At 42.4% G+C, this 13,136-nt stretch overlaps 1 protein-coding gene across 1 annotated transcript in view; it reads left to right on the top strand.

The window, feature by feature from the left end:
• The first annotated feature begins 3,038 nt into the window (after positions 1 to 3,038).
• The window catches only part of CCDC138 (coiled-coil domain containing 138), a 74,276-nt gene continuing 64,178 nt past the window's right edge, over positions 3,039 to 13,136 (top strand). The window contains 5 exon segments of the mRNA XM_073350871.1: positions 3,039 to 3,071; positions 3,073 to 3,192; positions 7,899 to 7,959; positions 9,877 to 10,009; positions 12,536 to 12,660. Of these exon segments, the coding sequence (XP_073206972.1) occupies positions 3,039 to 3,071; positions 3,073 to 3,192; positions 7,899 to 7,959; positions 9,877 to 10,009; positions 12,536 to 12,660 (472 nt within the window).

The following is a 13,136-nucleotide window of genomic DNA, read 5'->3' as shown; positions in this document are numbered from 1 at the left end:
AAATGTTTGCTTTTTGTGAACATTCAAAAGTTTGCTTTTTGAACATTCAAAAATTTAATTTCATTACGTGACGAGAGTTTGGCAGCACAGCCTGAAAAGTCGTTAGACTCTGGTTTCATCTGATCATGATGTTTGTTGCACAGCTGACATCCTTTCACCAGAATGATTTATCTCTGGCTCTCCTACTTTGTCCTAGGTTTTATGAGCTGCCTTGTCCCAGTGTCACTGATTTGACGGGTCATAGGTATTACTGTAGATGGTTCTTGGCTTTGAATTAGTCACAGAAGTAGTTTGGGAATCAGCAGAGGGATTGGAACAGAAGTAACAGGCTTTTGGCATACCTCTCTGTTGAGCAGGCAGGCTGCCACATTCTGCACAAGTTGGAGCCTCCATATTGCTGCTACCTACAAACCCAGATATGGTGAGTAACAGTAATCCTGGCTGGAGGTGGCAAATCCATGGGTAGATGTGACAGGATCCTCATCTGGTACATAGGGGTGAAGTTTCCTTGCAAGCTGGAGATGGGAGAACCTGATCTGGTAGGCTAAATATTGAGTTGACGACAGCCTTGAGGTTTCATACTTTGATGAACAGTAGGAAATCTCTGTGATGGAAGGGGAGGGCAGTGATGTGGCTATTTTTCAAAGTGTTTCTGCCTCCATGAAGTATCACTTTAATCTTGCCCAGGTTGATTTTAAGTTCTTCACCAAGTACTGGTCTCCTTTGATCAGTATCCTGGTTATGTTGGAAAGAAATGACTGGCAACATTGTAGTGCTGCACCATCTACTCCAGCTGTGTCAATAAACAGGCCATCAGTATAGAGTAGTTTGCTGTGTTGAAAGTTGCAGAGAAATCGACAAATATTAACAGAGATGTATCTTCCATCCATTGCCACGGGAAGGTGATCTCTTAGCCCCACTAAGGTTTGTCTCATGTTGTGTCCCAGAATGAAGTCCACTGGCAAGACATCAAGGATGCTAGCAGATGTCCCATGTTATATCTTTTTGTCACTATTTTTCAATGATTTAGCCGAGGAATGAATGGTTTAAGATGGAGAAGATGTATTCTGCATCAGGTGTTGGCTTTTTGAGGATCAGGTGGGTTGGTGCATTTTTCAGGGAAGTTGACAGGTCAATTTCTTTAAAGGAAAGGTTTCAGAATAGCAGCCGTGTTAGTCTGTATTCACAAAAAGAAAAAGGAGTACTAGTGGCACCTTAGAAACTAACCAATTTGAGCATAAGCTTCCGTGAGCTACAGCTCACTTCATCGGATGCATCTTAAGTGATCGGGAGAGTGATCACTTAAGATGCATCCGATGAAGTGAGCTGTAGCTCACGGAAGCTTATGCTCAAATTGGTTAGTCTCTAAGGTGCCACTAGTACTCCTTTTTCTTTTTTTAAAGGAAAGCTTGATTTTCCTTTAGCAGTGGACATACTGGTTTCCACGAGTCATAAGACCTACAGATCTATTTGGCAGATGCTGGCTTGAATATTCATCAGATCTTCTCTCTTTTAATCATTTGTGGTGGGGCCAAATTCTGAGAGGTGTGGGATGGTTAACGTGATGGGAACGTGAGTAAGTTCAACAAGTTCCTCTTGTATACAGTTGCTCTGTTCTGCAAGTATCAGGTGAGCTCTTCATCAGGCCACTTGGTTCACAAACAGATGCTCCTTAGCTGTAACTTGAGGGAGTTGCCACTCATTAGGGTAGGTTAGATCCTCTTCTGACCAAGAGAACTGAAAGGAATAGTGCAGTTACTCACTCTACTGTATGCTGGCAGTCTGCAGGCCACACTAGGCTCACAAAGAAGCTGCAGCTTTTCAGCTGCAAGCAGTCACAAGCAGCATCAGCAGGGATAAGAAACCAAGAGATTGGGGCAGAAAGTAGCGGTGTGATAGCATTCCTGTGCCCTGCCTTCCAATACTTCTTTTTGCTCCCAGAGCCCCATGGCAGATGCTAGCATTCTTGCAAGGTGCCCTACTTCCTCACAGATGTTCTGATCCAAACTTTGTGGATGCCTGGGTTGATAAGTTCATGGAGGATAGGTCCATCTATGACTATTAGCCCAGAGGGTCAGATTAAAGGAAACTGAAGATTTGACATCAATCAGGGAAATCAGTCAGTCTTGATATCATATGATCCCAAAGAATGAATCTGTGTTTGAAAAAAGAACAAAAATTTAGAATTAAAAACTAAGGTTGCAATACAAACAGGATGTGCTATATTCGAAACACTCAGATGTGATTGCTGAAGCTACCAGCAGCTATTAATATTTTAAATGATTATTGCTATTAAAACATCAATTAAATAGCACAGTGCCATCCACCTGCACAATGTTAAGGAAGGTGAATGATGAAGTGTCAAGAGTAACAAAAATAACATTTTAAAAAGTAAGTGATGTACAGGCGGGAAGCTCCATTTACAGGGGCCAGGAAGGAAAAGTCAGGCCAGTTCAGGCAATGCGAACAGCGGAGAAGATAAATGTGTGGGGCTTTATACAAACTGACCTGGCTTCTATTAAACTGGTTTCTATTCTATTATTGGGGGCGGGGGAGGGTATAAACTATTTCACTGACCCAAGTCTCCTTTAGCAGCTCAGGACCTGGCTTGGGGCAGGGCAACGCTGCCTCGGGCAGGCAGGGGGCGGCACCGTGCCCTTCAGAGCGCAGCCCTGGGAAGCGGGTGCTGCGATGCCCCGTCCTGCAAGGGGGGGTGGGGGGAAAGCCCCGCTTCCCCCCTCACTTTGTGCAGCCTCTGCAGGCAGCTCACCCCGCCGGGGGTAACTGTTCCCCCTCTGCCACCGTCTGGCAGCGCCTCAACCCCGGCTCCTACCCCCGGCCCTGACTGTGGCTCCGCTCCTTCCCCTGCCGCCAGCTGAAGGCCCCCACGCCCCGTACGTCCCTCCCGCCGAGCTGCGCCCTGTGAGCCAGCGGCCAGCAGGGGGCGCGCTGCCCCACCCCCCGCCCCGCACACGCACGCACGCACGCACGCACACGGCGGGCAGCGGCGTCAGGGAGCAGGCGCAGCCGGTCCGCGCATGCTCCGTGCCGCCGGGGCGGCCAACCGCCGGCGGCTTAGCGCGGGGCGCTTGTGGCCCGCGGCGGAGGTGGCTCATGGCGAGCCCGGCTCCGAGCGGCTCCGTGGAGCGTCTGAAGCGCCGCTACCTGCGCGGGGAGCCGGGGCCCGCCGGGGTGAGAGGCGCTGAGGCGGCCAGGGCCGGAGCGGGGCGTGGATGGACCGAGGCGGGGGGGGAGCGGCCGCTAGGCGGGGGGGGAGCAGGCCAGGCGAGGCGAGGCGGGGGGGGAGCAGGCGGGGGCGCGTGTCAGGAAACTTGGGGCCAGGTCGTGAGCTGCTGGGGCGGCCCGGGGGCCGCGCCGAAGATCCAGGCTCCCTGGCAGCGGCGTGTCCGCTCTCCCCCGTGCGGAGGCTCCTGGTCTCCGCAATAACCCCCCGAGGCCCCAGCCTCGTCTGTGGGGAGGGGTCCCGCCCCCAGCCCGGGGCATTGCGCAAGCTCCCTGCTGCCCCCCGCTGGGGAGCGGTGTGAGTTGCTCAGTTGTCATCCCGAAGTGGCCACCCTGCGCCGAGAGGGAGCGTCCTCCCTCTCTTACTGCTGAACGGTGCATCCGATGAAGTGGGCTGTAGCTCACCAAAACTTACGCTCAAATAAATTGGTGAGTCTCTAAGGTGCCACAAGTCCTCCTGTCCTTTTTGCAAATACAGACTAACACGGCTGAACATTAGTTACTTCAGAAAGAAAGAAGCGTGGCGTGGGGGCTGTTGGCGGGGGGACAGTTACATTAAGGGAATTTAATCCTTTGGAGGTTTTGTGTGATGCTTGCGTTGGGTCTCCCCTTCAGGCTTTGGCATGATTGAGCGGTGTGGCATTGGAAACGTGCACCGCCTTGTGTGCTCATTCTCTCTCCATGGGCCGCTGGTGAAAATAGCAGCGTGTGAAGGAGTGTGTGGAGCACCAGAATCTGCTCAACACTTTGGGCAGTGAGTGAGCCCTAATGGCTGTGGGACATGAGGCGTAGTCTATGTTCTATTTTAGGGTACTCTGTAGCATCCATTACCATATTACCTAAGGACTTACTAAATAAATACTCAAACCCATTTAACAATAAAATGGGAAGTGACTGCTAGTTGCTGACTTGTGACACAGCAACATAAGTGGGTTTTGAGAAGGGATTTGAAGGAGGATCAATTCAGGCAGATCATTTCATGCATAAGGACAGTGTTGAAGAAAGCAAAAGAACATATGTGGTGGCTGGGTGGGGGGTGGAAAGTGGTAGGAAGAACACGGATAAGGATGACAGACCAGAATAATGAAGGGCCTAGAGGATTAGAAGAAGAACTTGATATGGATAGAGCCCTGCAAATTTATATCCGTGGATGCAAATTGGTATCCAAGGAGCTGCAGAGCTCTATCGGGAGCTGCAGCAGTGAAAGCAGCAGCCTGGCAGGCCGCCGCTCCCAGGAGCCAGTGCCCCATGCTGGCAGTTCCTCCAGCTTGGCTGTATCACCCCCAGTCCCGCACACCAGGCTCTCCGGCAGCTGTCCCTGGTTGTGCTTGTGCTGGGGGCAGTTCCCAGTAGAGGCCTGCAGTTCCACAGATACCGATTTATATCCGCTGATATTTGCATCCATGAATATAGATTTTGTATCCACACAGGGCTCTAATTATGGAATAGATGGGGTGGAGGGATTGAAAGAGATGGACAATGTGGGTTAGAGTAATGGGCAGTAATTGATAATTCTAGCAGGTGCAGTTTGTATTGGTTGAGGGTGAGGTGGAAAGATATGGTTGTCAGGCCAGAGAGGAGGAAATTGCAGTAATCAAGATAAGAGATTAGGGCCTGGTTGAGAGTTCTAGTTATCTGGACAGAAAGAAGGGTCCGATATTAGAAATGATGTGTAAGAAACTGACAACTTGGAGAGAGTCTGGGAGCAAGAGAGCAGGAAAAGTTGATGTCTGTGAAGTTAAACGTCTAATTGATGGAAAGGATTGTGATGTTATCAACAGTCGACCATAAAGGGGCAGTGGAGAGGGTTGCTGTTGAGCTAGGGCCATATTATAGAGGTGGGGAGAGCTGTAAGTAATACGTTTACTATATTAAGAATGCTTAACGCTTTCCATTCTTGGGACCTTTTCTTTGAGGAGCTCACACACCTTTATTGTTTGCCAAAAGCCTTTGATATTTGACCGAGGGAACACCTTCAGGTTACCCATTTACCTTTGCTTTGTCCTATGAAATTCAGTTCAGCTTTTGCCAAGATATGAACTATTAAAAATTGACATATCCCTTCTCTCACTTGCATGCCCCAGGAAAAACATTGGCAGTGTGCCCAAGTAATTGAACACACATAACATTCTAAGTCCAACATCATGCCAGAGTGACAATAGCAAGCTGTACTAGCTGGGAGCAGCCAGAGTGGATGGGGGCAGGTGGAGAGGAGGGCTCCCCAGACTAAAGACAAATGGGTGGCCCATTCTGCCTCCTTGGAGCATCAGAGTGGGGCAGTAATCGGGCTGGGTTTCTTCACCCCATAAATCCATCTGGATCCACCTCCCCAGTCTCCCTTCCCAACCCGCAGGACACTACGTGGGACTGGAGCCCTTCCAACTCCTAGGGGAGGATAGAGCAGTTTGGCTCCCCACTGACAATCTCCTGGTTGTACGAGTCCATCCTCCCTCTGGGATAACAACCTTCTGCTGCCTGGTGATGTAGTTCTGTAGCTCAAGTAGTACCAATCCATGCTGCAACATTGAAGGTTCAGAGTTCAACCTCTGTTTATGGTGCCTGTTGGAAAGGGGAGAAATGTTATAGTTGCACATAATATCATTTGTTTTTACTTTTTTTCCTTGAAAAATAACACATGGAGTTGCAAGCAAAAATTACCTTAAAAGAACATTATTGAAGTTGGGAAATGCTAGATTTACAGTTGTCTGTGAAACCTCAGTTCTGCCTCTTTGTGCATATGTGTTATAATTAAAGTTAAGATTAAGATTCTCTCATGGGTTAAGTTAAGGTTAAGATTCTGTCATGGGTATTTTTTAGTAAAAATCAGGGACAGGTCATGGGCAGTAAACAAAAATTCATGGAAGCTCGTGACTTGTTCCTGACTTTTACTAAAAATACCCTAGGGCAGGGCAGGGGTAGACAAACAGAGCACTGGTAGGGCAGCGTTATGCTTAAACAAAACACACGAGATCTTGTTATAGGGAAAAAGGCAACATGCTGCATTTATTGAGAATACAGCAATTAGCATATGCTTTTTAGTCTCACACACACACACCATGCACACAGTCCCACCAGTCAATGTTTACTATAGTTACCAGTGCAGAGTCTGGATCAATCTAGTGGCCAGCCAAATTGGTCGCAGAGAGGAGCCAGGCTCTGTTGGTTGCGATCTGATGCTCCTGCAGTTGTTGACGAGACGAACCAAAAGCCCCATGGCAAAGCACCCTGTTCTTATAGTCCTTTCTCCTTTTTCTCTGTCTGTGGATTTTGCTGTGTCAGTTTATGACCAGTTACTCCTTAGTGGGTGTTATTTTTTGATGGCCCAAAATACCTCCAGGAGGGTCATCCTGTCTGGTTTCGATTTAATTAATTATTTTGTGTTTTTAGGGTGCCAGCCTTTACATCAGGGTCATCAGTCTGCCCCTCCTCAACCATGGATGCGCGTTGATGGTTCTCTGGTGTCTTTAAGTCTCTTCAGTTTCTTCACTCCTCCTCCCTTGGCCATCTGGTTTCAGCAATGGCCTTCACACCTTATCTTTTCCTGATGCATGCATTCCTCATTCACACAAACAGTTCTTTACAGAGACCTTCAAAAGGTAACAAATAGCAGTGTTTTATATGAAACAAGAAAGACGACATAAGTTAGGCCTTACTAAATTTTGCAACTATCTTTTCTTACATTGGGGCCTAGGGCTTCGAAATTCCTCTAATCTAATTAACATAGATGCAGACAGGATCCTGTCTGTTACTTGCAAGGCATGAATAAAAAGAAAATGGCTAATACTAGTATCCACTATCCTATTAATTTATTCTAATACCTTAATTCTTACTATAAAACATACACTGTATATAACCAAAACATAACCAATTATATAGCATAGTACCGATGGTACAAGACCGGGGGCTTGACCCAACCCCAGCTGCTGCTCCAATGGGATGGGGGCCGCTGCTCTGGCGGCGCTGGGGCTGGCAGCTGTTTCAGCTCTGCCCCAGAAGAAGTCACTGAAGTCCTGGAAAGTCATGGAATCTGTGACCTCTGTGGCAGAATTGTATCTGTAGTTATGAAACAGTCTTTGATTACATGATCACATACTATTTTTTCCACAAGAGCACAGACTGGATGCACAGTAGGGCAGAATGAGGGTTGCAGGAGCCCCCTTAAATCTGGCATTTCTTAACATTCAAGTGCTTGAATTTGCAACCTAATGATACTTTAATGTAAGTTTTTTTAACGTGTATTATTATAGGTTGATGGCAAGACATAAAGTAGGAAATGTTAGAGTGAAAGGCTGAAATGTAGGACTTGATGGAGCTGTTTCTATGGTTACCTAATCTACTTATGCCTATTTACTTGAATGGCTCTTATTACTGATGTATTTGAGGGTCTCTCAAGTTTTTAAAAATAGAAATAATTCTAGCAATCTTTCATTTTTAGTTTATGGGGAAATAGCTTGATTATAGGTTTTTTTGTTCGCTTATGTTTGTGTGAGGTTTCACTTACATTTTTGTTTAGCAAAAATCATCCTCTGCTCAAAGCAAACATTTTTTAACAGCAATTCCTTAGTAAAAGCACTATAAACCGTAAACAAATACATTGTAATATACATTATAATTGAATTAAAAATAGTAGGGGATTTTTTTCTGTTTTCTCTTAGGATTGTCTTTCAGGTTCATTACAGACCAAATGTAAAAAAGGAAGTTCCCTAACTTACACAGGTAATGCAACAAAAAGGATGTTTTTGGATATCTTTGTTAAAAGGGACATCAATTCAAATGCACTATTCTTTAAATTTATCTTAAGAATTCCTGTGCTTTGGGGGAGCAGTTTTATATTCTCTCCAAGTGTATTTTAAGTAGGCAGACATTGGGTAATGTTTGTGAAACCTGGGCACCAGCCTGGAAGTGTATACATATATATATGGATTCTACATGAGTACTCTAGGAAATCTGCTTATGTTGCAGATGCGGGTGGGTTGGCAAGAGAGGAAATGCTAATGTATCTTCCCTGTGAGAAGGAGAGCTGCTGGTAAGGAAGATGTAGGTAAAAAAACAGTATTGCTCCCACGATGTCTAAAAAGAAAGCTCCACTAGCTGTGCATTAAAGAGAAACCTAGTACCAATAACCTTTTGGGGGAGGGGGAAGGTGCAATAGAGGCTTAGGCTGTGTCTACACTGTCACTTTCAGCGCTAAAACTTTTGTTGTTCAGGGGTGCGATAAAGCTTTTCTACACTGCCCACATCACAGTGCTGCCATGGCCATGCTGTAACTTGGTTAGTGTAGACATTCCCTTACTTTCATCCATAGAATGAAAATCAGCCACATGCGCACCCCACTCATGGTAAGTAGGGTTCTAGTATATGTATGACAATCTTACTATGTATGTTTGAGAAGGTGAGGATTGGCTATTATTGGGGTGTGGCAGAGGGAAGCATTTGGTTATCACTGGCACATATATGAGAACGGGCTGCCATCAGTTGGATTGTGTGGGATGGAGTATGTGTCTTGTTGAGAGGGGGTTAGTTTGTGGGAAATTCTTTGAGGTGGGTGGTATTGGGTAGCTCCCTATGTGGCAATATGTTGCTTTTATAGCCATGTACACAGGGCTATCCTTAGGGGTGGGCTCACAGTGCCCGGTGGTCAAGGAGGCTCTGTGTGGCAGCTTCCCCATGTGGGTGCAGGAGTTAGGGGCTGGGGTGCAAGGGGGCACCTACGGGGACAGTGGAAATGGGGGCCGGGGCGCCAAAATACAAGTTCCTCTAGGGCACCATTTTCCCTAAGGCTGGTCTTGCATGTACAGTACATGCAGGTGCCTAGGATTGCTGACTGGAGGAGACACAATTAAACATTTCATGATGCAAATTATTTAAAAAAAAATGAAAACAGGAAACTTAAAATCTTTTTTAAAGTTTTAGGTTATATAATCTAAGATATTTATATACATTCACTTTTTAAATGTACAGATATGAACTTAATGGTTACCATGCAGGTTGGGTTCCAGAGAAATGCATGTTGCCATGCTGATGCATGTGAAAAGCAAGTAAAAGGCTATGTTGTTCAAACTTCAGATTTGTACGACAATTAGCATATGAATGCAAATTGTAAAACTTGAGGAAGACAGATGTGACTTTAAAACAAAGCTGAAGTTTCTAAAATGTATTTAGTAACAGAACTAAGCTTTTAAAAAGATTCTCAAAAATGTGATAAGTTGAAAGTTCTTTAAAATTGACTTAATTGTTTTAGAAACACAAGGTGGGTGAGGTAATATCTTTTATTGGACCAACTTCTGTTGGTGAGAGACACAAGCTTTTGAGCTTCCGTAGAACTTTTCTTCAGGTTTAAATTTGTTAGGACTTAGTTATTTTAGTCATCTATAAAACTTTTCAGTTTTAAATTATTATTAAAATACAATTTAGCTAGTATTTTGTATTTCTCTAATTTTAATTCCTTACTTGTCAGAGCTTGTTCTAGTATGTTATAATTCAGGGTTTTGTTCTCTTAAGCAATAACCCTCACAGAGTACAAAATTTATTAATTAAATCATTCTGGGTTTTTTTAATGTGTGCTTTTCAACTGCAAAATGAAATATTTAATATTTGAAATATTTTATATTTATTTTATTGAATTATTTATAGGTAACTTGGACAGTTCATCAGATAATTCAATTATTCCTTTGTCCATAAAATCTTCACAAAATACCCACAGTGGAAGAAAGCACTATAGCAAACCTCTTAGTGACTTGTTCAAGAGTTTCAAAAACTTGGATTGGTAAGAGCTGAACCCTCATTCCCTCATCTGTCCTTAGACCCCTTTTTCTTCCTCCCATCCTTCCCTTACCCCAAAATCCAAACAAATCATGAGTTAACCCTTAATACATTATGGGATCCAGTAGTAGGTTGCCATGTGCAAGGCATAGCTTTCACAGTTTTTGTACACTCATACTTTCGTGATAAGTAAGGATCAGCTTCTGTCTGACTAATGTAATAATATGAATAGGGCTGTCAAGTGATTAAAAAAATTAATCGTGATTAATCGCGCTGTTAAACAATAATAGAATAACATTTTAAAACATATTTTTGCATGTTTTCTACATTTTCAAATATATTGATTTCAATTACAACACAGAATACAAAGAACAATGCTCACTTTATATTTATTTTTATTACAAATATTTGCACTGTACATTATTCAATGTTAAAAAAAAAAAGTATTTTTCAGTTCACCTAATACAGGTACTGTAGTGCAATCTCTTTATCATGAAAGTTGAACTTACAAATGTAGAATTATATACAAAAAATAACTGCATTTAAAAATAAAACAATGTAAAACTTTAGAGCCTACAAGTCCACTCAGTCCTACTTCAGCCAGTCACTCAGACAAACAAGTTTGGTTACAATTTGCAGGGGATAATGCTGCCAGCTTCTTGTTTACAATGTCACCTGAAAGTGAGAACGGGCATTCGCATGGCGCTGTTGTAGCTGGAGTTGCAAGATATTTACGTGCCATATACACTAAAGATTCATATGTCCTTTCATGCTTCAACCACTATTCCAGAGAACATGCGTCCTTGTTGATGACATGTTCTGCTCAATAATGATGCAAAGCAGTGCGGACCGACGCATGTTCATTTTCATTATCTGAGTCAGAGTCCACCATCAAAAGGCTGATTTTTTTAAAAAAAAACATTATTTTTTGGGGGGGTGGTTTGGGTTCTGTAGTTTCTGCATCTGAGTGTTGGTCTTGTAAGACTTTTGAAAGCATGCTCACATCTCGTCTCTCAGATTTTTGGATGGCACTTCAGATTCTTAAACCTTGGGTCTAGTGCCATAGCTATTTTTAAAAATCCCACGTTGGTACCTTCTTTGCGTTTTATCAAATCTGCAGTTAAACTGTTCTTAAAACAAACGTGCTGGGTCATCATCAGAGACTGCTATAACATGACTTATATGGCAGAATGCAGGTAAAACAGAACAGGAGACATACAATTCTCCCCCAAGGAGTTCAGTCACAAATTTAATTAATGCATTATTTTTTTAACGAGCATCATCAGCATGGAAGCATGTTCTCTGGAATGGTGGCTGAAGCATCAAGGAGCATACAAATGTTTAGCATAACTGGCACGTAAATACCTTGCAGCACCGGCTACAAAAGTGCCATGCGAATGCCTGTTCTCACTCTCAGGTGACATTGTAAATAAGAAGGCAGCAGTATTTCCCATAAATGTAAACAAACTTGTTTGTTTTAGCAATTGGCTGAACAAGAAGTAGGACTGAGTGGATTTGAAGGCTCTAAAGTTTTACATTTGTTTTGTTTTTGGGTGTAGTTATGTAACGAAAAAACCTACATTTGTAAGTTACACTTTCACGATAAAGAGGTTGCACTACAGCACTTGTATGATGTGAATTGAAAAATACTATTTTATCATTTTTACAGTGCAAATATTTGTAATAAAAATAATATAAAGTGAGCACTGTATACTTAGTATTCTGTGTTGTAATATAAATTGATATATTTGAAAATGTAGAACATCCAACATTTTTTAATAAATTTCAATTGCTATTCTATTGTTTAACAGTGCAATTCATCACGATTAAATTTTTTAATCATGATTAATTTTTTTGCGTTAATCACATGAGTTAACTGCAATTAATCGACAGCCCTAAATGTGAACACTGATTTTGGGTAGGGAAGTTCATCCACTTACTTGAGATAACTATGTGTGTAGGGCTCAGTTAGTGGGATGCAGGGATTAAGATATATAAGGGAGTAAACAAGTGATGAGGAAGGGAAACAGCCAGAGTTAACAAGGTAGTCTTAAATCTATTTAGAAGACTCCAGAGAGTCTTAATGCCCCAACGCACCAAGCTGAAAGAGAACATATTTCACACCTTTTCTTTTTTCTTTTTCTTTTTCTTTTTCTTTTCTGGATATCCTGTTTGGAAGAAAAAAAAGTTGTGCTTTGATCTGTTTTAAAAGTGGTTTTGTTGTTGCATGCAAATAAGGATTTATTTATGAAAATAAGATCGTTTACTTGTTCCACGGGTTTTGCTAAGTCATCAATTTCATTCTTTGACTGTAGTTAATATCTTATTTTATAAGCCCTTTTCATTGTGAAGGGATCTCAAAGTACTTTTCAAATTACTGAGCATTGTCTCTTTGCATTCAGTCAAATATAAATATGCTGGAATGAGAAATAGTTGTATTTGTGTGCAAATCTTCTTTACATTACATGCATAACATTTTAGAATGGCATTGAATAATTTCAGATTCGTGTCATCTATTTGTATTTTTTAGCTTTGATGATGAGCTGGATTCGCTCTATGATTCAAGTCAGCTAGAACTAGAGGAAGAGGTCATTGTAAATGTCTCTGCAACTGATGCAATTCCAAATACAGTCATGTACACATATACAGAAACAGGTAATCAGAAAAATATTAAATTCAACTTCAATTTATCACGTAACTTTTGACTTGTTTGTATGAAAAATAAAAGCTTTATTCAAGTTTCAACTGAATCTTATTCATAGTAAAATTAATAAAACCTGTAATTGAGTAAACTATATTTTAGTTTTGAGATACAATGTTTTAGTAGATCTAGTCATAATTGTATTACACCTCTTTCCCAATATAACACGATCCGATATAACACGAATTCGGATATAACGTGGTAAAGTAAAAATGGTTTTCTGTCTCATCTACAACATAGAGTACTTTTATTCTGTTTAATCCCAGTTTATACATTCAATGATTACCGTGTACATATTCAGAATGTATGTTTTTACAAGCCTGCCTTGGATCAAAAGTCAAAACACAAAGCCGAGCGCATTCACAGCATTTTTAAACTTTCACTCTGATCTTCATTGCATAAAAAAGTCTTGTCTGCAAATCTTAATTAA

Source organism: Lepidochelys kempii, chromosome 1 (genome assembly GCF_965140265.1).
Source record: "Lepidochelys kempii isolate rLepKem1 chromosome 1, rLepKem1.hap2, whole genome shotgun sequence".
Taxonomy (NCBI): Eukaryota; Metazoa; Chordata; order Testudines; family Cheloniidae; genus Lepidochelys; species Lepidochelys kempii.
The sequence above is the reverse complement of the archived record's forward strand: the minus strand, read 5'-3'. Positions and strand labels throughout refer to the sequence as shown.